The 22,417-nt window shown below is 40.8% G+C and overlaps 1 protein-coding gene across 4 annotated transcripts in view; it reads left to right on the top strand.

Annotated features, from left to right (window-relative positions):
* Nucleotides 1-22,417, top strand: part of ITPR1 (inositol 1,4,5-trisphosphate receptor type 1) — a 215,889-nt gene that overhangs the window by 150,627 nt on the left and 42,845 nt on the right. For all 4 annotated transcript variants that reach the window (XM_083491016.1, XM_083491015.1, XM_083491014.1 and 1 more), the window contains 8 exons: nt 855-987; nt 2,533-2,723; nt 13,634-13,814; nt 14,940-15,196; nt 17,442-17,642; nt 18,711-18,821; nt 20,493-20,588; nt 21,827-21,949. In XM_083491016.1, coding sequence (XP_083347142.1) covers nt 855-987; nt 2,533-2,723; nt 13,634-13,814; nt 14,940-15,196; nt 17,442-17,642; nt 18,711-18,821; nt 20,493-20,588; nt 21,827-21,949 — 1,293 coding nt within the window. The remainder of the gene's footprint in view (nt 1-854; nt 988-2,532; nt 2,724-13,633; nt 13,815-14,939; nt 15,197-17,441; nt 17,643-18,710; nt 18,822-20,492; nt 20,589-21,826; nt 21,950-22,417) is intronic.

The following is a 22,417-nucleotide window of genomic DNA, read 5'->3' as shown; positions in this document are numbered from 1 at the left end:
GGGCATCTTTTATAACCTTTTGTTTTCATGGACAGTTGGTGAGAATTTTGCTATCTAAAGTCATCCAGTCTACAGTGAAGATTCACAGCCACTTATTCCCATAATTTGCTGGCAGATAAATTAGTGACTGTTTCCAGTGTTGTGAGGCGTGTGGGAGTAGATGAAGGGGGCTATAGATTCTATCTCATGTTGTGTGATGTAGCTGTTCAAATAACCTAGATATCCTACCCACCATGTGGGGCCTTACGTCTTGGTGACTAAGAGGTCAGTGCTCATAGAGTGTGTTTATAGTAGGAGGACTAGCTGTCTGATTTAAAGAGGTAATAGGCCTTAAAATCTATGAATGTAACAAATCAGGGATAACCTGAACCACAATAGCTTTATTCTAAGTGTAGTGATCATATTCAAAATACTTTGTAGGTAGTGACACTTGTTACATGGTAGTGAATAAATTTGTATCAAGTCTGAAATTAAAGAAGAATGTTTCCTTTCAAAATATGCTTTCAAAACACTTAATGAATAAATAATAACTGGTATTAGTTAGAAAAGAACAGGGTAAATTCTGGAAATGGCCTCTTTCTATTACTATTTCATAATATTTATCTCAGTTTATGAAGACAGATTTTTTAAGTGATATATTTTATATATCTGGCAACAGTGTTTCTTAATTGTTATAGTATTTTAATCCCTTAATAACATTCTCTCTCTTTCTCAGCGCCATTGCTGTTGTCGTCTTGCTGTATAATTGTACTAAAAATAACTTTTGCTAGTCCTGTTGAGTCCTGCAACCCTGCTACACTCATAATTTGTCTACATGTTGTTGTTCTTTAATTTAATATCTTGTTTGAATTAAGGGTGAGGCACTCAGACAGGTTTTGGTCAACCGTTACTATGGCAACGTCAGAAGCACAGGAAGAAGAGAGAGCCTGACCAGCTTTGGCAATGGCCCATTGTCTCCTGGAGGCCCTGGCAAAGCTGGGGGAGGAGGTAGGACGTTCACTGTGCTAATTATGAATTTTGTGTGACTCTAGCCTGCCATGTTGAACGTTCTGTCTCTGAATAACAAATCAGTTATTTAATAGATTTGGCAGGTTGTCAGCAGGTATTTTTTTCACATTGTCATTTACAGAAGAGAATTACTGCAGTTCCTTAAAAAGTTGAAAATTAATCCACTAATTGCCTTCTCCATCCTTCCATTTCTAGACTTTTCAATTATATATATATTTCTTGCCAGTTCCCAAAATCTGTATGTAGAAGTCCATTCCGAACATGTGGTCTTTCGTCATATTTCACACGGTTTTTGTTTGTTTGTTTGTTTGTTTTTAAAAAACCTTTATTTGCATTTTGAAGGACTTAGTACTGCTTTCAAAACAGAGGTGGCTTGATGGCCTACTGTTAACAAGATGGTGCCTTTTCCACAAACCTTACATGACTTGCCGTTGGGTCCAAGCCCTTGCTATTTAAAGAGATTTCTGACACATGGAGGATAATGATGATCAGTTAAATTTATATCCTGCCCTTCAATCCAAAGGTTCATAGGGCAGTGAACAAAAAAATCCCATTAAAATACAAAAAATCTATACGGATCCACTGTCAGAAAGCTTCCCCCGATGTTTGCTTGGAATCTCCTGGTATTGAGAGGCTGTAGCTCAGAGGTAGAGCATGCGCTTTGTAGGCAGAGGGCCCCAGATTCACTCCTCAGCAACTCCAGATAGGACTGGAGAATTCCTGCCTGAAACCCAGGAGAGCTGCTGCCAAACCGTGTAGACTAGTGTTTCTCAACCTGTGGGTCCCCAGATGTTGTTGGACTACAGCTCCCATCATTCCTAGCCAGTGGTCAGGGATGATGGGAGTTGTAGTCCAACAACATCTGGGGACCCACAGGTACTGAGCTACATGGACCAATGATGGTCTGATTCAGTATAAAGCAGCTTCCTATGTTCCTACTCCAGACCAAGATTACATGTTAGAAGTAGCCCCTATGTGATTTTATTTTATATAAGACTTCATGTGACTTCTTCACAACTGAAAGTAATTAGAGAAATAAAATGTACTGTTTGTCTCCTTTAATGTCCTTTATATGGCTTTCCCCCTTTTTTTAGATAGGTTTTTGGGCCTGTTTTTTGGGGGGGGGGGAATTTTATGGTGATTGTATTTTTCTTCTTATTCTCTGTTAGTTTTGTTTGTCATGGCTGTTTAATTGTATTTATTGTTTGTTGCTGTACTGTTAACTGACTGGTTTAACGTCTGTTAGCTGCCGTGGGTTTGTTGAGGAGCGGGAGAGTATGAATGCTCTTTGCATAAATCAATCAGTCTTAATGACAGCATCATTTGCTTGTATTACTAAGAGGCAAGCATGTTGTTCACACTTTAATGGTTAATAAAGCTGTGAATAAATGGAATATGTTCACAGTTACACTTTGATTCATTCGTTTTTATAGGTGAGTGACCAATGTTTTCAGATAGAAATAATTAAGCTGGGTTCATAAGAGGCTTCTTTTTGCTCAACCTGTGTGACTTACCTTTCTGTAGGAGGTGGGTCTGGTTCCAGCCCAGCAAACCGAGGTGAAATGAGTTTGTCAGAAGTCCAGTGTCACCTGGATAAGGAAGGTGCATCCAATCTGGTCATAGATCTCATCATGAATGCCACCAGTGACAGAGTTTTTCATGAAAGCATCCTTCTGGCTATTGCCCTTTTGGAAGGTGGAAACACTATTATACAGGTAGGAAAAGTGCTTGTTTACTGTTGATAAGCTTTGTGGGTTTAACATGAAAGTCGGTGAGCCCAGTGCATTGTAAAGAGGTGGGATCCATCTTGCTCAAGTCACTCTGCTGATATTGAAGTACAACAACTTCGCTTTCCACTCTTTGCTCTAGGTTCACTGCTGGAGGATTTGGGGAGGTAGCCATACCGGTGTGCCAGATTTAGTACTCAAAGGAAAAATCTAACAGGGTTTTCTCAGCCGCAGCTTCCCATGCAGGTCTGGGGAATCCTGAAAAAGCAGCATGAGGGAGTTAGTACTGATTGTGTAAAGCTTACTAAAGATTTCTAGACAAACATAATTTTGATAAACTGTCCCTTTTTTAAAAAACAACTGCATGCAGCCGGATTTTTTTTTTTAATTACTGAATTTTGAAACTTTATCAAATAGATTGTACTCTGCTAGTTAGGCTATGTTCAGCAATATTGATTTGCATAAGACTGCAGTTTCCTTAGCGGCTGGGTTTTTCTCATCTATGCCCCAAACTCAGAGCCATCTGAATATCTTAAGCAGTCTCAGCATGCAAATATTGCAACATCTACTGTCATGTTTGTATATTTCTCTCTGTGTACAAGGGTTTATGCAAGACATTTTGGTCCCTGAGTTAGAAAAGCACCTTTCTGCATCCCCCCCCCCCTGCAACCTTGCATCCCAGGCAAGGTTCATGATACAAAAAGTTGACCGAGTTATTTCGGCACCTTGGGCAGAAAGTCTCACAAATATTCTCTTTAGTAGTAAAAATGTAGACAAGCTACTGCTGAATTTAACACTGGTGAAAAGAGTGTTCTGTGCTGGGTTGCCAGGTCATGTGATCAAATTGACTAGGTTTAGGATCCAGCTTAGGTCCTCCTCTTTTAGTCACACCCTGACCACGCCCCTGGAACACCCCTTTTGGGGGGAATCACACCAACCTTAGCTGAACTCTGAGCTATGATGAGCAAGTTCCAGCAGTGTATCTTTGGCTGAGCTGGAGTTAGAGACTTAATGTTGGCTGAGCCCAGAGATCTGCTGCATCTTGAAGCCGCTGATCCCAGCAGCTCTTGCTATAGGATTTCCCCCTTAATATAATTTGAAGACTTGTAGCTGAATCTGCAGTATTTTGAGCTGATGTGATCATGATATCTCCAGCAGTTTTTTTTCCATTTTGCACGGTGTTGTACTTCACAGCATGCACAAGTTTGAACTCATCCTTACTTTGGAGAGCATTAAAATACTAGCATATTATTCACAAATGTTGTCATAGCCAGCTGCCATCTTAATTACAGGTTTTGGTGTTTTGTTTTGTTTTTAAATAAAAATCTGTTGGAAATAGCATAATATGTGGCTGCCCCAGATTTCACGAAAGCAAAAACTCTTTATTGTTTGACAATGCCCTTGTGTGACAATCCATTCCATGTTTGCACTTTGATCCCCAAAGAGGTTTTTTGGGTGCTGGCAGTGCGGGCTGCTACAAATGCCAACTGTCTCTTATCTACCAATGCTAACATTTGGATGTATGGAGCTCATATCATTGTGCACAATGTATGTGTGCTCTTTTTCTTTTTAATGCACATTGTTCTATTTTATTAGGTCTTTTTTATCTGAGTGTGTGCCTTCACTTGAAAGTCCGTCAGCTAACTTCTTTTTCCCTAGAGAAGTCACACACTCTTCCTCTGAAATGGTATCTCCATTCTAGTGATGCATCTATATGCAGTACTGTGTCTTAGAAATCACATTCTGAAAGTTGGGTAACGTTGCTGCTGTAGTGATAATATTGTCTTATCTCAGTTCGTTTGAGCACTAGGTGGTTCTCATCTGTAACTAAGGCATATACAGAAGCTAGTGTGTTTACAGTCACACATGAAGGCCCAGATATTCCTGTTTTATCTGCAAAGTCTATATAACATTTATTCAGACTTTTCAGATGATCCCTAACAAGATTAAAGTCCCTGACAAGCAGGCAGAGGCAGGCTATTGAAAACAAGGTCATGCTACTTTTTTTTTTTTGGGTAAGCACAGGAATCAACAAAGATGTTATATAACTTCTATTTATATCCTACTTGCTCACTAGCTGCAGGCATACAAGAGAAGCTGAGGAGGGAATTTAATGAGCTCTCAAGGCTTGCTCACCTTCCCAGGCTGGTAGAGACAGCTTGAGTTTTTCTGCTGGGTTTTTTTAAAAAAGTGCGTCAGCAAATGAAGCTGGTGGCTGGTGGGTGGTGTGGGAAGATGGACTGACTAGTTGCTATGGTTTTTCTATAATTCCCCTCTCTTTCACTTTCTCTCCCCCCCCCCCCGTTTTTTTGAGGGTTCCTCACTTCCAGGAGCCTGTAAAACATCCTTGTTTCTCACACCTACATAAAACTCCCTCATTCAGGAAGGAAGTAGGATGTGTGCTGCCTTGTATTGATAGTGCTGCGTGGTTTAAAGGCTCATGTACTTGTGTGGGTATGTGTTTGTGTGAAGCTGTGTTTAAATGTATGAACACAGAGGCTCCGTTTTTTGTTTTTTGAAGCAGCATTGAAATGGTAGCCCCACACCTTGCACATAACCAGAATCATCTGCTTCATTCTATTAAATGTTTAATCCTCATAACAGAAGCAGAACTGTAAAGTGTGCACATTCAGCCTCCAATCAGTTGCTTTAAGGTCTCAGAGTCCTTTTGTCCTGTCCTTCCCCCCATCTCTCCTGTTTGGTTAACTGCCTCCTTTAAATTGGAGACAATCAGGATTTTAGGTGTGCCTATTGAGGAACCATCAAATGAAATACCTTTTTCAGGAATCAAATGTCACAGATGGCCCCATCCGACATCCCTTTTATTGCTTGCAAAGGAAGACAAGTAGCAACCCAAGCCTATCCTTAAACAATTTTGTCCCTTTGAAAGTGTCTGCTTAATCAGGTTTCTTGTTAAAATGTCATGCATCCAGTTCTGATGATTGGCCTTTTGGGAAGCATCAGGAATACAACCGAACTGTGCGTTTGATTCATATTAGAACTTCATACTCTGACTACGTGATGTCCCCATGACACTCTCTGGTTATTTTAAAACCAGATTGTAAGCTTATATTAACTCTTAAGGCACAAAGCAGAAATCCCCAATGAGCTTCCTTTTTAGGCTGAGAAGGATGACTGCCACCAGAACATTTCTTGCTTTTTGGGGGATACTTGAAGAAGAGCAAGGGAATTATTAAGTATATATTATATATTGGTTTCAGGCCAAGAAAAGTGCATCTTTGATGTGCCTTGTTGGCTTTGAAAATAGAATTTAATATTTGACAGTTAACAATGTAGGTTTACTTAACTTAGGGAAAGCATAAAGGGCTGACTCCCATATCTTGATAAATAAGTTTTATGTATGTCCAGAGGGTCCAAAGGGTCTTAGGTTATGCCCATCCCCTTACAGAAACCCTTTATCCAAGCTAATCCTTTTTCAGATACTCTTATGTTTTGTCTCTGTGCATTTTCTTCAAAATTTAATGGGAACCTAAAGTCCCATTTCATTGATTTGTCTTGATCTAAAAGCATATATAGTGACTGTACAGGAGAGAAGCAGGATTGCTTCCATAGTCCCTGTTGTCCTCTACCTCCCTGTGTATGGTTTTGTGCCTGTGGGCGCAGAGCCTATGGATGCTTATATGTGAAAAGTATTCCTTAAGTATAACATGTTCCATGTAAGTTATTCAAGGACAAAATACCATGAAAGAATTTTTTGATTTTTCTTTGGGGGGGGGATGCATATGACCAAGCGTGAGAAACCCTATGCATGAAATATTCCTAATGAATGTTTCTGTAATCACATTACTGTTCTCTTTATGAAGGAATGTGGATAAATCCTACTGCTCTTACAACATGAGCTTGCAACAAGCAAAGCCTATGCAGTAGCAAACCTCTAATTATCAAGTCTAAGCAAAAACCACAGCACCTGATCCAAATTTTCGTGTGTGTGTGTGTGTGTGTGTGTGTGTGTGTGTTACAATATAAATAGCTGTAACTGCAGGGCAGACCTAGTTAACAGCTAACTGGGATGATAATGTTCCCCATGTGTATGGCAAATGCGCACACTTCAAGATCTGAGCAAAACCTGATACGCCACATATGCAAGAGTAATCCTTAAGCTACCTTTAACTAGTCCATTGCATCTGAAATGTTGGAGTTTTTTTTAATATAAAAAAAGTTTGGCCCCTGAACAGTTGAATATGCTTTACCAGTTCAGCAAACCTGCAGCGGCAGAGAGAGGTCCATGCTGAGTGTCCACCTTTTAAACTACGGTTCTCTAGTGTGCTTTGGAATGAAGACATCAATCAGCAAGGCATATGATCTGCTATTCAATACTTCCCTGAATCTTGAAAGGACAGATTTGTGGCTTCAGCCAGCTAAGATGCAACCCTTGACTTATAACTGGACACCAATGTTTATTATTTAGCAACAGCAGCAGTTTGATGGACCTAGATAAGAGGACTAATTAATGTGAATGAGTTCCATTACACTGTGCTTCTTTGCATTGTAAATAACAGGACAGTGGTGAATGGCCAGATGGGGGAGTTGATGAAATATGAGGAGGAATAGGAAGATATAAAGGTGAAGCGGGAGATGGCTTGCATTAGCAGATACCGAGGAAATGAAATCTGTTCAAGTCATAAGCTGCAACAGGATGCTATTTAATAATGAGAAGTGCACTTGTGGCAGTTATGCAAAGCAGAATAGGGGTGATAAAGTGAGCAAATAAAGAGAAAAGGATCAAGGAACAAGCAGTTATATCCTCTCCCTATTATTATTATTATTATTATTATTATTATTATTATTATTGATATTCTGAGTTAGACCGAAAAGTGCAGCTAGGATAGTTGAGTCTGGAAAAGGATGGAAAATGAAATATATAGCACACTAGGAAAGACCCATGGAGAAAGCTAGAGAGTTCCAGAAAGACATCTACTTCTGCTTCATTGACTATGCAAAAGCCTTTGACTGTGTCGACCACAGCAAACTATGGCAAGTTCTTAAAGAAATGGGAGTGCCTGATCACCTCATCTGTCTCCTGAGAAATCTCTATGTGGGACAAGAAGCTACAGTTAGAACTGGATATGGAACAACTGATTGGTTCAAAATTGGGAAAGGAGTACGACAAGGCTGTATATTGTCTCCCTGCTTATTTAACTTATATGCAGAATTCATCATGCGAAAGGCTGGGCTGGATGAATCCCAGCCGGAATTAAGATTGCCGGAAGAAATATCAACAACCTCAGATATGCAGATGACACAACCTTGATGGCAGAAAGTGAGGAGGAATTAAAGAACCTTTTATTGAGGGTGAAAGAGGAGAGTGCAAAATATGGTCTGAAGCTCAACATCAAAAAAAACGAAGATCATGGCCACTGGTCCCATCACCTCCTGGCAAATAGAAGGGGAAGAAATGTAAGCAGTGAGAGATTTTACTTTCTTGGGCTCCATGATCACTGCAGATGGTGACAGCAGCCACGAAATTAAAAGACACCTGCTTCTTGGGAGAAAAGCAATGACAAGCCTAGGCAGCATCTTAAAAAGTAGAGACATCACCTTGCCAACAAAGGTCCATATAGTAAAAGCTATGGTTTTCCCAGTAGTGATGTACAGAAGTGAAAGCTGGACCATAAAGAAGGCTGATCGCTGAAGAATTGATGCTTTTGAATTATGGTGCTGGAGGAGACTCTTGAGAGCTGAGGCTTCAATACTTTGGCCACCTCATGAGAAGAGAAGACTCCCTGGAAAAGACCCTGATGTTGGGAAAGATGGAGGGCACAAGGAGAAGGGGACGACAGAGGACGAGATGGTTGGATAGTGTTCTCGAAGCTACCAGCATGAGTTTGACCAAACTGCGGGAGGCAGTGGAAGACAGAAGTGCCTGGCGTGCTTTGGTCCATGGGGTCACGAAGAGTCGGTCACGACTAAACAACTAAACAACAACAACAACAACAACAACAACAGGAAAGACACAAGTCTATAGGAAGGTTTGCTTGGTTAAATGGAGTGTAGAGCAGCCTTTCTCAAAATGGTGCCCTCCAAACGCTTTGGACTACAATTTCCATCAGTCCTAATGTGCTGGATGGGGATTATGGGAATTGTAGTCCAAAACATATGGAGGGCATCAGGAGTGGGGAGGGTGGGAGAGAAGCTGTGAAAGGCAAGAATTCAAATATGTGAATTACTATGACTTTTCTGAAATTCTGTGGCAATCAATCACATTCATTATCTCAAATGTCCTACCAGAAGAAAGACATTCCATTTACAAATGAAAGTGTGCTTGGGCTGCATGTGTAGTTACTGATGCCCATCATTTGTGAAGCATGCCTCATGACCTCTGCACGTCATGTGATAGCTCTTGTTTCATGGCAAATGATTTGGTTGTGAAACAAAATACCATCTGATTATCAGTGGTTCCTCCGAAAAGCAGTTTCAATGGCAGCCGGCTTTGCCATATGTCTGGCATTGACTCGTTCTCTGAAGTGTTATCCCCCGTCACCATTGGCATATGGGACTGTACAGTTTTCTTTTAAATGTTTTCTTCTTTTATTCTAAAAAGAAAGAAGGAAGGGAAAAGGCAAGTAAGTTCCAGGGTGAACTTACCAGTCAGAAGTAGAAGGGTTCGTGCAGCACCAGAAACAAGATAAAAGGAAGTAAATGTGAGGCTCCAAACAGTGCCTTTAGGGAAACATGGGGAAGTTGTGATTTCCCACTGTTGAGACATGTCAGGACCTTGTTAATAAGAGGAAAAGGAGGAGAGGCAGTAGCAATGTAGGCATAAGTGAGTGTGAGGTGACAAAGAACAGCAGGTGGGCTAAATACGTGACCTCAGCAAAAAGTCTAGAAAGCACTTTCAACAAGTTGGAATTGGAAAAGGCTGGTCAGTGGCTGCTGCTGCTGCTGCTGCTGAGGCCTTGGGGAAACTCACAGGGGTTTCTTACAAGGGGTTTCCCAGCGTTTTGCTTGTCGACAGTTTTTCTGAGACAACGCTAATGAATAACTGGCTAGATAACAGTGGGATGTTTAGCGACCTTTAAAAAGCAAGCAAGCAAGTAAGCAAAAACAACCACTTGTTTGATGCCATGGTTCAATACTTCTTTAGAAAAATAAAGGAATTGAGGTGCCTGTACTTAGACCTTTCATGCATGGACAAGACAGGACAGTTGATCTCCCTTCTATATATAGAAGGAAGATATGATTACATTAGCTCATAACTCTTTATTGGGGGATAGCTAAAGAAAACATGGAAAACCCTAAGTCTGGCAAGAGACACAACCTTAGTGCTCCCCTCAATATCCCAGAACCAGAAAAGGTTACCTTCAGGTTGTTGTTGTTGTTGTTGTTACATACCATCCTTCATCTCAGAATCACAGGGCAGTTTACAAAAACACAAAAATACATAGCATAGTAACAATCAAAAACAATACAGTTTAAAAGGTAATGGACTGCATAATTAGCCACAGGCCTGAGAGGAGAAGAATGTTTTTGCCTGGCAACTAAAGATATGCCACAAAGGTTCCAGGTGAGCTTCCCTGGGAAGAGCAAGGAGCTCTTCCATAAGCAAGGAGCCACCACAGGAAAGGCCTGTTCTCATGTTTCTTAGTCACTTCACAGGACAAAGGTGCTTCAAACTTTTGGTTCTTGTTGACGCCTAGAAAATAGCACAACATTGCCTCTTAGCATACAGCGTGAAGGAATTAACCCAGGTGGAATTTGCTACTTTAGGACAATTTTCATCCAATGTGAGCTGTAAGCACAAGTGCCCTATAGGATATACAGTTTTCTGTGTGAAATGCAGTGAAACAATATTTAAATCTGAGAAAAGATATAGCTGCCAATAGTATGTGAAATACAGCGCAGCTTTCACTGTTTCCTAAAAGGCGATATTCTTTCGGCAGATAAAATCTGACATGAAACACTAGAATGACTTGTGATCTTACTGTGTGCAAGACTATAAACTGTCATTTCCAGAACCGATGTGTTGCAGTTTCTAATATTTATTCAGTCACTTTAAATAACTTCACTTAGTCTTAGTAGTGCATTTCCCACAAATTTTAATAGGATACAAATACCAAACTGAAGCAGTTTTTTCAGATTCGTACAGTATGAATTATATATTGTTATCACAGTGTTTTATTTTTTTCATCTAGATGCAGTTAACCAGTTACTGCAGGCTAGCTCAAGACAATTCAAAAGAAAGCATCTGATTAAATATTTCAGGCAGAATACAGTCAGACTGATGTTCTGCCTCATAAAAAAAAGTTTTCTTGGAACTGAACAAACCATGCACTCCACCTTGAGCTCCTTGGAGAAAAAGGTGGAACATAAATTCAATAAATAAGTAATAAATAAAACATGGTACACTAGCCATTATTTTAAATTAAACAATTGCACCTTTGTTTTGGTTTAATTGTTTACGTGTGTTTTATCTTGTATTTTATTCTGTGAAGGGCAGTATATAAATTTAATAAATAAAATAAATATCCCCCCCCCCAGAAAATAGGTTGTTGCTAGTTGTGTTTTGAGTTGTAGTTCTCTAACAAGTTAACCCAGATCCATTATGGGATTAAACATTTCGTTCTTTTTGTTTTTAAATTGTTATGGTCAGTTTATTGACCATGCTGGTATAGCTTTAGAAGCCAGAATAAGTTAACACAGCTACAGAAATAATACATAATATTTGACCACCGTGTAATGGAAGGGAAGCACATAAATGTTTTAATATTTTGTATGAAATTAGTTAAAAATTTTAGGGTTAAAAATACTTAAGAATGTCTTTATTTTCATCCATGAAATGTTGGAGACATATTTCAAAATCTTTATCTAGCCACCCAGATTCAGCATACTGGAAGCAAATCAACATCCAAATAAGGACAAAGGAGGCATAATCACTGAACAAATAAAATTAATAGCATGCAGTTTGCTGTGGTTCATGTTTGCTCAATATTTGTACCCAGCTGGCTTGTTTGAAGAAGGTCTTCTTCTTGGAAATGTTCAGGACATTTTAAACACATGTTCATTATACTTTTGAGGATGGTTGTGTACGCAGCTCTTTTTACTAGCAGTTACCGGTAGATTCTCTGTTTTGCAGCTGCATAATGCACCCTGTTATGTTGCTTCACTCCTTGAATTCTTTGTAATAAAGTAGGTAGCCTAATCAGGTTTTACATTTCTTCTTGTCTAGTAAATTATTTAATATAATTTATTTGCTGTCTATCTAATTAGAATTAGATTTGTGGACCAGTTTTAAGGCAGTTTCTTTAAACTACTGCCTGCCTGTGCTTGCATTGATAGAGGCTTACTGATAGTATAGGAGCTTAACTTGACTCAGCTGCAGAGCATCTGAAAGTACCTCTGAACATGTGCAGAGTTCTTCCATTACTTTATCCTCCCTTTAGCATGTATGTATCTGGGGTCCGGGAGAAACTTATAGTTGAGACTGTATGGCTTCTAGGCAAGCTTAAGCATTTTACCCTGCATTTTTGGAAATTAATTGGTGCATGTCAGGAAAGGACCATGTGTCTTAGGAGGATGGCTGCAGCATCCTCTCCCTTTTGCTCCTTTGGTGCAAAGAATATGAGAATTGACATTCTAATCACAAACTTAAGATTCACCCAGTCCAGCATTCCCTGGGAAGTCTGTGCACATGCAGAACAAGTCAATAAATTGTTTGTCCTTAGTATCAAAAATCTCTTCTTACGAAGCCTCACATTGTATTTGTGACAGCTGCCTTATCTGCCTAAACGTCCATAAAGTAAGGGGAAATGATTTTACCCATATTTCAAAGTCACCTTGCCACACAATTTCTCTGGAGAGTGATTAAAGGGCACCATGCAGGGGACAGCCTTGTGTTCTCTGCATCTCAGAGGATGTATTGCCATCGTCCTTTTCCTCTTTTCGATTTGCTTTTCCAATAAATCTGACTTTGTGTCAGTCAGCTGTAGGAGAAGCTGTTGCAACATGAGCCACTGCAGAATGCTAACTAATTTCATAATACTCCGCATAAGGTGACCCACTTACAAGTTCATCCTGCAGTCATGCTTTAAGCTTTGTTCCTGATTTACGTAACAGCATATTGGTTTCATCAGATAGCTGTCAGATGTAGTCCCTGGCTGCTTGCTCTAGCTTCCTCCATGCACACAGTCTTTGATCTGTATTCCACACAGTTTTGGGGGAAATGGTGCTTTATTTGACTTCTCCACATCGAAATGATATGAACACTTAATGTAAGTGAAACACTAACGTTAGGTCTGACTATGACTAGAGAATATTCTTTCCCATGCATCAGCAGCATTCATGCCAGGTTTAAAGAGTATTCCCTGTCCCTTCTGGAAGCATCATATGTAGTATATCATATCAAACCGGCAAATTCTATAAGGTAAGTGCTAAATAAACAAACAAACAATCCCTCTGGCCCAGAAGTGCTAACCCCTAATCCCAGATGTGTTGAGAAGTGTCTAAAAATGCAATCTTTTGTAGCCAAACTGACATTTCACATCCTTTGAAGGATCTGCAGTGTTTTCTCAGTATTCCATGATTCGAATATCTCCCTTTCACCAGCAATTATAAGCATAGGACGCTGGGGCCAGCATCTGGTTTCACAGGAGGATTGCTTTGAGGAGAGGTAAAGGTGGCAGCCAAACCTCCCTTACTAAGCGTATTCCAAATAATACCCATTTCCATAACATTTATTCCCTCAATTCTTGCCCTGAATATTGCAGTTGGGAGCATTTTGATACTCTTTAAGAGCTGCATTTGGCTCTGGGGCCTTCACTTGCTTTATTTCATTAACAGAAGCTCAGTCAGTGACTGTGGGGTTCACTACATGGTATCTATGTGCCATTGATACTGGATTTTACCATTTAAGGTGTTCTGCATCTCTGTTGTTTCTGTAGCACTCATTCTTTTGCCGACTAACAGAAGATAAAAAGTCGGAAAAATTCTTCAAAGTTTTTTACGACCGCATGAAAGTGGCTCAGCAAGAGATCAAGGCTACAGTCACAGTTAACACTAGTGATTTAGGAAATAAAAAGAAAGATGATGACTCGGACAGAGATGTACCAGCCAGGAAAAGAGGTAATTCTCCAGTGGTGTAATGAAGACTATGAAAATCAAACCCTTCAGTGAATTATTTTATTGATCCAGAGGTTCTGGTCCACAACATGGAAGTTAAAAATTCAGCCCTACCATGGCACTGCTTTCCTCCTTCATCCATTTGGGATGTGGCAGTTGCTGTAGTGGTGACAAGTATTTTTAGCATTAATGGGCCAGCCAGCTTGAGTAGCTTGACATGTTGCTTAATCCTTGTTTTTAACACTCTGCTCTGTGTGCAATAGGTCTAGGATTCTGTAGCTAAAAACAGACGTCCCATATTCTCCATTTGTAATAAGAGAGGGATTGAGATGGGCACTGGCAGTCTCAAACGTCTCTTTTCCTTTGGAATCATTATAACATACATGTCTGATGCATCAGTACATACTGTTTATTGTCAATAACATGACACTGGAAGAAAGAGAAAAGGTTGCTTTCTAGTGGCACTTTACATGCCTACGGTCAGGTGTTCTGTTGTGGGGTTGGTTCCCCTCATGTATGAGATTTGTCAGTGTCAGTTGGCTTCAAAATGCCAGCACATATTCTTGCCATTCCCCACTATTTAATCAGGATGTACTACTGAAAATTCAATACTTGTTAGAAAGCCCTGCTGCAATATCTGAAGAACCTATTTGCATTATCAGTCACCCTGCAGCATGTACTTAGGCACCAGATGCAAGCATTCAGGGTTGGGCAGGGGGAATAGCATGGACATGAGTATGATAGGATCATAGGGACACAGACCAAAGTCCATCTAGCTCAGTATTGTATACACAGTATGCCCCAGCACTACATGGAGATTCCAAGAATTGAACTTTGGAGCTTCCCCATAAAACTTCTCAAATCCTGTTTTTTGCTCTAAATCTTATTTAATTTGTGTTCTGTAATGGTGGGTGCTTATCTATTATTTAGGGAACAGCCTTCACATTTACAGAAAGGATATTGCTGTGTCTTGTGGGGTGGTATAAACCAAATCAGGCTGCCTCAGTAAAACTTACAGCATTAATTTGGATTAATTACAAAGGTTGATGTGTCAACATGCTGAAAAATGTTGATTTGACTCTGCTTGGTTGTTGTTTGCTAATGGACCTTTGTCTTTGTGTTCTGTAGCTTTGAGAGAACCCATGACCCAAATAACAGAGGAGGTGCGAGATCAGTTGGTTGAAGCCTCTGCTGCTACAAGGAAGGCATACAACACTTACAGGAGGGAAGCTGATCCTGACGACCATTATTCAGCTGCAGATGGCGCACAGTCTGCAGCAGACAAAAACAAAGACGAACTGGAGATGAGTCCTGTTATCACAATAATGCAGCCCATCTTGCGGTTTTTGCAGCTGCTGTGTGAAAACCACAACCGGGACCTGCAGGTAGGCTATGCAGCATCTTCAGGCTCAGCTCTACAAAAAAGGTTTTCTGCCATCCTCTCAATAGAAAAGCAGACATCTCACTTGAGCTGAGGGCATGGAGACATATGCTACTTTACCCCTAACTGAACAGCAGCTCCTTCCCAAGACATGTTGTTGCCAGCTCATTGAGGAGCAAAGTGTTTCTCTGATGGAGTGTGGTAGCTTGGAACTGAAGCCCATGTGATATTTCCACTGTCCCTTCCTGAGTGGAAACCAGCTAGAGGCAAGGAAGCATGGGGAGATGTTGATTCATGTTGTTGTTTAGTCGTCTTAGTCGTGTTCGACTCTCCTTGACCCCATGAACCATAGATTGCCTTGGAAACTCTGGCTTTCTTCTCAAAGCTTCTCCCTTTTTATGCCCATGGAGTTTTCTTGGCAAAATACTGGAGTGGTTTGCCAGTTCCTTCTCCAGGTGGATCCCAACTCTTGGCTATGACCTGTTCATCTTGGATGGCCATAGCTTGTTATTCAAGCCCTTGCGCCATGATAAGGCAGTGATCCATGAGGAGGGTTGATTCATGTAGCTTCCCTCTAAAGATTATCCCTGATCATCTTGATTCGGTGCGGTTTACTTTGATCCAAGAAGATAGGTCTGTCTACTGTTTTAATTGTGTGGCCCAGTTTTGATTGTGATAATTTCACAGTGCTTAACAATAGATGGGCTGTTTGTTCTGCATTAGGCTTGTTAAAGGTTCCAGGTCTAACCAATGAACTGAAAACCTGACAATATGTTTTCTTTGAAGCTCCACAATCTTCGAGACTATTTTGAAACATGCAATGCTGAGACATATTTTCCCGTGCCAAAAGCTATAAGCAAAGCATCTCAAACAAATCTCACAGGCATGAGCTGGGTCATTTATAGTTTTAAGCCTAAAACACCATGAATGGATTCATACGAAGCAGGAGATTTTAAAGACACCCTAGACCCAAATCAGTTAAAATCACAAAGATCAAAAACAGCTCCTTAAAATGAGGAGCATGAAATTGCTTCAGAATTGGCACCAAAAGTGGGTGACTGATAGAATGCCTGTCAAGGGAAGTGGGATCCTAATAGACCCTCGTCAAATTTAGGCTGCGGGTGATGATGGGTTGTAGCCAGATGTGTTCCTCCATTCACTGAAGGCTTGATTCAGCAGAGGCTTCAGTGCATGGAACAGGGAAGAAGGCAATTTTAAAAAATATACCCTCACACACCCATCTCATGCTTTTCTGGATGGTTTTTCTAACCCTCTGGAACAGATTTTTTTGGGCGGAGTGGTGGTGGCTAAAGACTGAAGGGTGCGGTCAGCCAAAAAACCAGCCAGCTCCCTGCTTCCGTTTCTGGGAGTTTCCCCTTTTATCAGAGAGCCCTCCATGAATAAGACACTGTTGAATATAACCCAAATATGGCGAATGCATCCCTTAGATGTGGTAGACTAAGTCAGGATCTCATTGTTGCACACCCAGTTATCCCGCTCAATCAGGATCAAATGCTTTCCAGTTACCAACAGGGCATTAAATGGCAGCTAAAGCAATGGGCAAGAAACATTTCCCTCAGACTTCGACTGCTGGAAGGGGATAAGAGAATAGTATAAAGATGTCTGATCTCTCTTTCCATCTTCAGGCTTGCTTGTCTTATCTTCCCCTACCCCAGATACCAGCATAATTTCATCTATCTCCCCATGTCATAGGCAGACATGTGACAAGATTTCATAAGGGGCAGAGTAGTAGAAGAACAAGCCTCTGGGGTTGGCAGTGAGTCTTGGCATGTGTCCAAAAATGCTTGCCCCAGATGCTGACTTAGGAACAAAGATACTTAGCAAGCATGAGGGAAAAATAAAAGAATTAAGCTCAAAGAGGGAATTTCTAACTAGCTGTAATCTGCAGGAACTTTGAGTGGGTGGAATGAAAACTTGTTGCTCTTTATAGATCAAAGACAACTAACTAAAAGGAAAGTTTTGAGGGGAGAGAAATGAGTGTAATCGACCTATAGGCACTTGCAAAACATTACAAAAGTCAAAAGCCCTAAATATTTATCTATGGGTGTGTTGAGAGGCTTGGATCACACTGAGATCATGTTCACTAGTGCTTTTAGAAAGTGATGTGTGAATGGAAAACTGTGAATCCGTTGCAAAAAAATATCACATTTTGATTTCTTTTGACCAGCATCAATGTTCAAAAATGAAACAGAACTTTCCCCTCTCCATTATTTCATATTCATCTATAGAATTTCCTACGTTGTCAAAACAACAAGACAAATTACAACTTAGTGTGTGAGACCCTGCAGTTTCTGGACTGTATCTGTGGAAGCACAACTGGAGGACTTGGACTTCTTGGGCTGTACATTAATGAGAAAAATGTAGCATTGATCAACCAGACACTGGAAAGTTTGACTGAGTACTGCCAGGGACCATGCCATGAAAACCAGGTAATCCAGTTATTGCAGTAGAAAACGTGTCGTAGTCGCAAAATTGGGAATCTCCCGTACAATTTGGAACCCTAAGAACTTATCACAGAACCGTTGGAAGGGACCTCAAAGTGGCATCCATTCCCATACCACCAATCGTTCCAAAGTGTGCTGCTTAACTACAACACCCCAAAGAAATCATAAATGAGAAGTCTAGAACAGAGCATCCTCATTAGTGAGAACCCCCAACTCTTTCTTAGTGCAGGGGAATAGCTGGTCTCAGCATGAGACTCTGAAAATACCTTGGTGCAAATAGAGAATAGTTGGATTTGTAGTAAGGTAACAAAAGGGACACGAGTGGTGCTGTGGTCTAAACCACAGAGCCTAGGCCTTGCCGATCAGAAGGTTGGTGGTTCGAATCCCGGCAACGGGGTGAGCTCCTGTTGTTCGGTCCCAGCTCCTGCCCACCTAGCAGTTCGAAAGCACGTCAAGTGCAAGTAGGTACTGCTCCGACGGGAAGGTAAACAGCGTTTCTGAGCACTGCTCTGGTTCACCAGAAGTAGCTTAGTCATGCTGGCCACATGACCCGGAAGCTGTCTGCGGACAAACGCTGGCTCCCTTGGCCTATAGAGTGAGATGAGCGCTGCAACCCCAAAGTCGTTCACGACTGGACTTAAATGTCAGGGGTCCTTTACCTTTACCTTTAACAAATGGGAAGCCCAGTAGTTTAGCTTACTATGGGCTGAAATGAAAGTAGCATTAAGTAGAATGCTCTGTGAGCATTTTGATTTCTCTTTGCTCAATGGGACACTTTCCCCTCCTCCTGCCCCTGTTCCCCCCTCCCCTGCTCAATCTATTCTGGGGTTTTCTCCAACTTTCCTGAGGAGGTTTTGGGACAACATGGAGTGGAAAGGGAAGAAATTCCTTTGCATTAGTGTAATAACTAAGTTGAATTCTTCCCTATGGAACTCTTCATGGGAGTGGTGGGCAGAGAGAGACTTAATAGGCCTTTGGGAAGAAAGGTTATGTTTTCTTGTTAGCCACTTAAAAAGGGTTTCTTCTTTTTACGTTTCTTTCTCCCCTGTGCAGAACTGCATCGCTACTCATGAGTCCAATGGTATAGATATAATTACAGCATTAATTCTCAATGATATCAACCCTCTGGGAAAGAAGCGGATGGATCTAGTATTAGAACTGAAGGCAAGTGGATACTCAACTCTGAAGATGGACGGTAGTATCACAACAAAAAAGCAAAAGCTTCTATCCAGATCTTGATAATCCTAGCAGGCCCCTTGAGTGCCCTGGGCAGTTTGCTATCACATGGGATTATTATTTTTTTAAAAATCATTTTAAAATAAAGACTTCATAACATTTTGTTTCAAACAGCTTGCCTGTTCTTAATTTAAGATATGGAATGTATTTCATACATTCAAAACCTGAATTTCAAAGAGAACATTAAGTACAATTACTTAGCTATGATACTGTAACTTGCAAAATCATTTCAGCCTGTTAAGGGGCTTAGGACATGTGATCAGAGCTGTATACATAACCAGTCCTGTGACAGAAACCATCAGGTGGTCTTATGCACAGCTGTCCTACAATTTAAGGCAGAATATAGATGTTGAGGGAACAGGACAAAGGGGCCAGTCATCTATTGATCAATAGCTACTTTGGGCAAGCCATCCAGTGCTGATCCTGATCCATTGGTTAGGCTCAACTTTGAGTTGCAATTAAATCAGTGGAGCCTCTACTCTGCGTTAGTGCATAATTGCTGGACATAGTTGCTGACCTTGCTGCCAGCATCGACTTCTGCATTGTAAATTTAACATAATTTTTATATACAGAACTTAACATCGGGGGGACTTCCAGTGCTAATTGCAGTTGGGAGAAGCAAGACAGGATAGGAAAGCAAGATAGGAAAGGAAAAAGTCCCATTGAGTCCCCTCACGCTATATTGGAGATGGGTCAACTACCATCTGTGTCTAGTACACAGTGTTGCAGTGTGCTGTGCATACCCAATATTACAGGAGGTGTAGAGCGATCCTGTAGTTTCTTGTGAAATAATGTGGTTTGATGTATTCTCTCCCCGCCCCCAAAAGAAATCCAGCTTCAGCCTGATTTTAAACCATATCAGGAAACCAAGCAGGCGACTTACACCATGGAAAACACCTGTGCCCACTGAAGCAGACAGGCAGTGGGCGGCATGGATATATACCAAAGCATACTGATGTGTACAGCAAAGTTCAGTTGTGACTTGAAATGCAATAGGGAGAAAGCTACCTCACTGTGTCCTAAGGTGGTAATGTGTACACAGTCTCACCTGATTTCAACCAATTTGTGGTTCTTTATATTTTTCCCCTTTCAAGCTCAGCTGCCATCAGTATTCTGTCAGCTCACAGGTTAACAGATAGGTTGTTTTTGTTTTGTTTTGTTTTTAAAAATCTTTTAATGTATAAATATCTATACTTCCGCATATTTAGGGAGCGCCCCAAATGCAAAACAACAACAACAACACACAGAAAAAACCATTCCCTTATTGTTTATAGTGGTCCTATTCTGCTTCCAAACTGATAGACACTTGACTTCACAGTTTAAAAGGAGAAAAGATGCAGCTATCTTTTGTGTGTTGCCTGAAACCTACTTTCATTGTATTTATGTATCTAAATGACATCATTGCTTCTTAGTAGAAATCGTGTTAGATTTCAACTTTATGATACCTTGCGGTCTTTCACATTTGCTCATCTTCGTTGCTTTGACAGGTTTATGCAGCTGGAAATAGTCAGATAGATCTGTGGGTTGTCTTTTTTACTTCTTTCCGTTTTTATAACACATTCAACTATTCATCAGATATCTTTCTTTGACTTTTACCAGAACAATGCCTCTAAGTTACTCTTGGCAATAATGGAAAGTAGGCACGACAGTGAGAACGCAGAAAGGATCCTGTATAATATGAGACCCAAAGAATTGGTACGTTTCCAAGGATACGCCTCCAAATTTTCAGGGGTTGTGGTGGCAAAGGCGAATTTGGCAGTATGCAATAATCTTGCTGCTGGTTGGGTGGCTAAGTTCATACTAAGTTCAGGATCTAAGTAAAGTAATTACTTCCACTCACTGAACTCTTGAAGTGGACTGCAAAGATGTTGGGGGAGTTCATAATCAGTTGAGGATGGGGAAATTAATTTTTCCAAGTGAGATTAAAAAGTAAAAGGGTGCATCCAGAAAGCACTGTTTGTGCAGCATCAGAGCCTATAAGGATTTGGAAGATTTGAGAAGCATTGTTGCACAGTTCTCTTCTGACAAATTCCTGTGAAATTATCTCCTGGGCAACTTGGGGCTAAGAGCTCAGTAGCTCTTGGCAGCCTGGAAAGCTATGGTGGTCCACTCTGCCTGCTTCTTTGAAGATCAGATAGCAGAGGGAGGGAAAACATCTGAGGTTCCATGACTGTCCTCTCTGCATCCTCAAATTTATTTTGATGTAACTGCTAATCAGCTGCATAGTAGTATGGCTGCTTAATCTGCAAGTGAGTCATTGAGATATCACAAATGGGTAGTTGGCAACGTTGTAAAAAAAGAAATGAAAACCTTGCAAGCGTGAAGTGCACTGATCCATCAACACCCATATGAAAACATCCTGTGTTGATGAGGGGTGACAGTGTTTGGATTCAAATAATCTATCACAACTAGATATCAATTTGACGAGGAGTTGAGACAAAAGCCATTTAACAGCTTCTAAGCGTTTTGTTCCATCCAGCATTAATAATCAGCAAAACGTCAACTCTGGGATTCCAAAGTGCAGGGCTGAAAGTCTATAAACTCGCCACATTGTGCCTTGGTTATGGCAGTAGTCCGAGACGGGTGTGTGATGCAATGTATTTATTATCCAGCAACAAAGGGGTGAGCTGGGGATAAAGTTTCAGTCTTTATTTTGGCTCCTATTCCACTGAGTCAAGTGATTCGTAATGTAGACTCAATTTGACAGCAAATACCAGCTGCTTTAAAGACAAAACAAAACGGAAAAACCAACCTTTTTATAACTTGAAACGGAGACCTCTACTTCAGGAGGGAGGGAGGGAGCAATAAATGTGAAATTCCTTTAGAGGAGTTGTCCACTGGCAGTATGTTTTGGCTTTGGCCTTGGTATTTCTGTCTCTCACACCATCACCAACACCACAGTTTTGAGTGTTGTACTTATCTTTTCTCCCCAGGTTGAAGTGATTAAGAAGGCATATCTGCAAGGTGAAGTTGAGTTTGAGGATGGAGAGAATGGTGAAGATCTTGCTGCATCTCCTAGAAATGTGGGGCATAATATTTACATATTAGCCCATCAGGTACAATTGCATTTATGCAAGGAGAATTTTGTGGCACATTCTATTAGGGCCCTATACCCAAATATAGGCATGGCCATGTGCAACCTATCATTTGGGCTCAAGTGCGCAGATTCAGGAAATCTGATCTCTGTTGGGACAGCCCAGATGTGCTGATTCTGCACGCTGATCATGTTTTCGTACACAAATGACCAGGAGAGTAATGAGGTCAGCATAGATTCATTCCACTGGCAGAAATGTTGCATAAAGTTTCACAGACTGGTGCCTCCCATTGGTGCTGTTTGTACTAAATTTCTGGTTTACCACTGAAATGCTACATCTGTAACTTAGGGAGCACAGGTTCAAAACAGCTTTAAGCCACTTCAAGAAAAAAAATTATTTTAAGTTACCCTGACCAGCCAACACCTGGAAGAGTACAAAGAAAATCCAAGTACATTTTCATTGAGATGCAGGCCACTATCACCAAATGTA

The sequence above is a fragment of the Podarcis liolepis genome (genome assembly GCF_965112155.1).
Source record: "Podarcis liolepis genome assembly, chromosome: 2".
In the NCBI taxonomy this organism is placed as follows: domain Eukaryota; kingdom Metazoa; phylum Chordata; class Lepidosauria; order Squamata; family Lacertidae; genus Podarcis; species Podarcis liolepis.
Note: the sequence above shows the minus strand (reverse complement) of the source record. Positions and strands in the feature narration are given on the sequence as shown.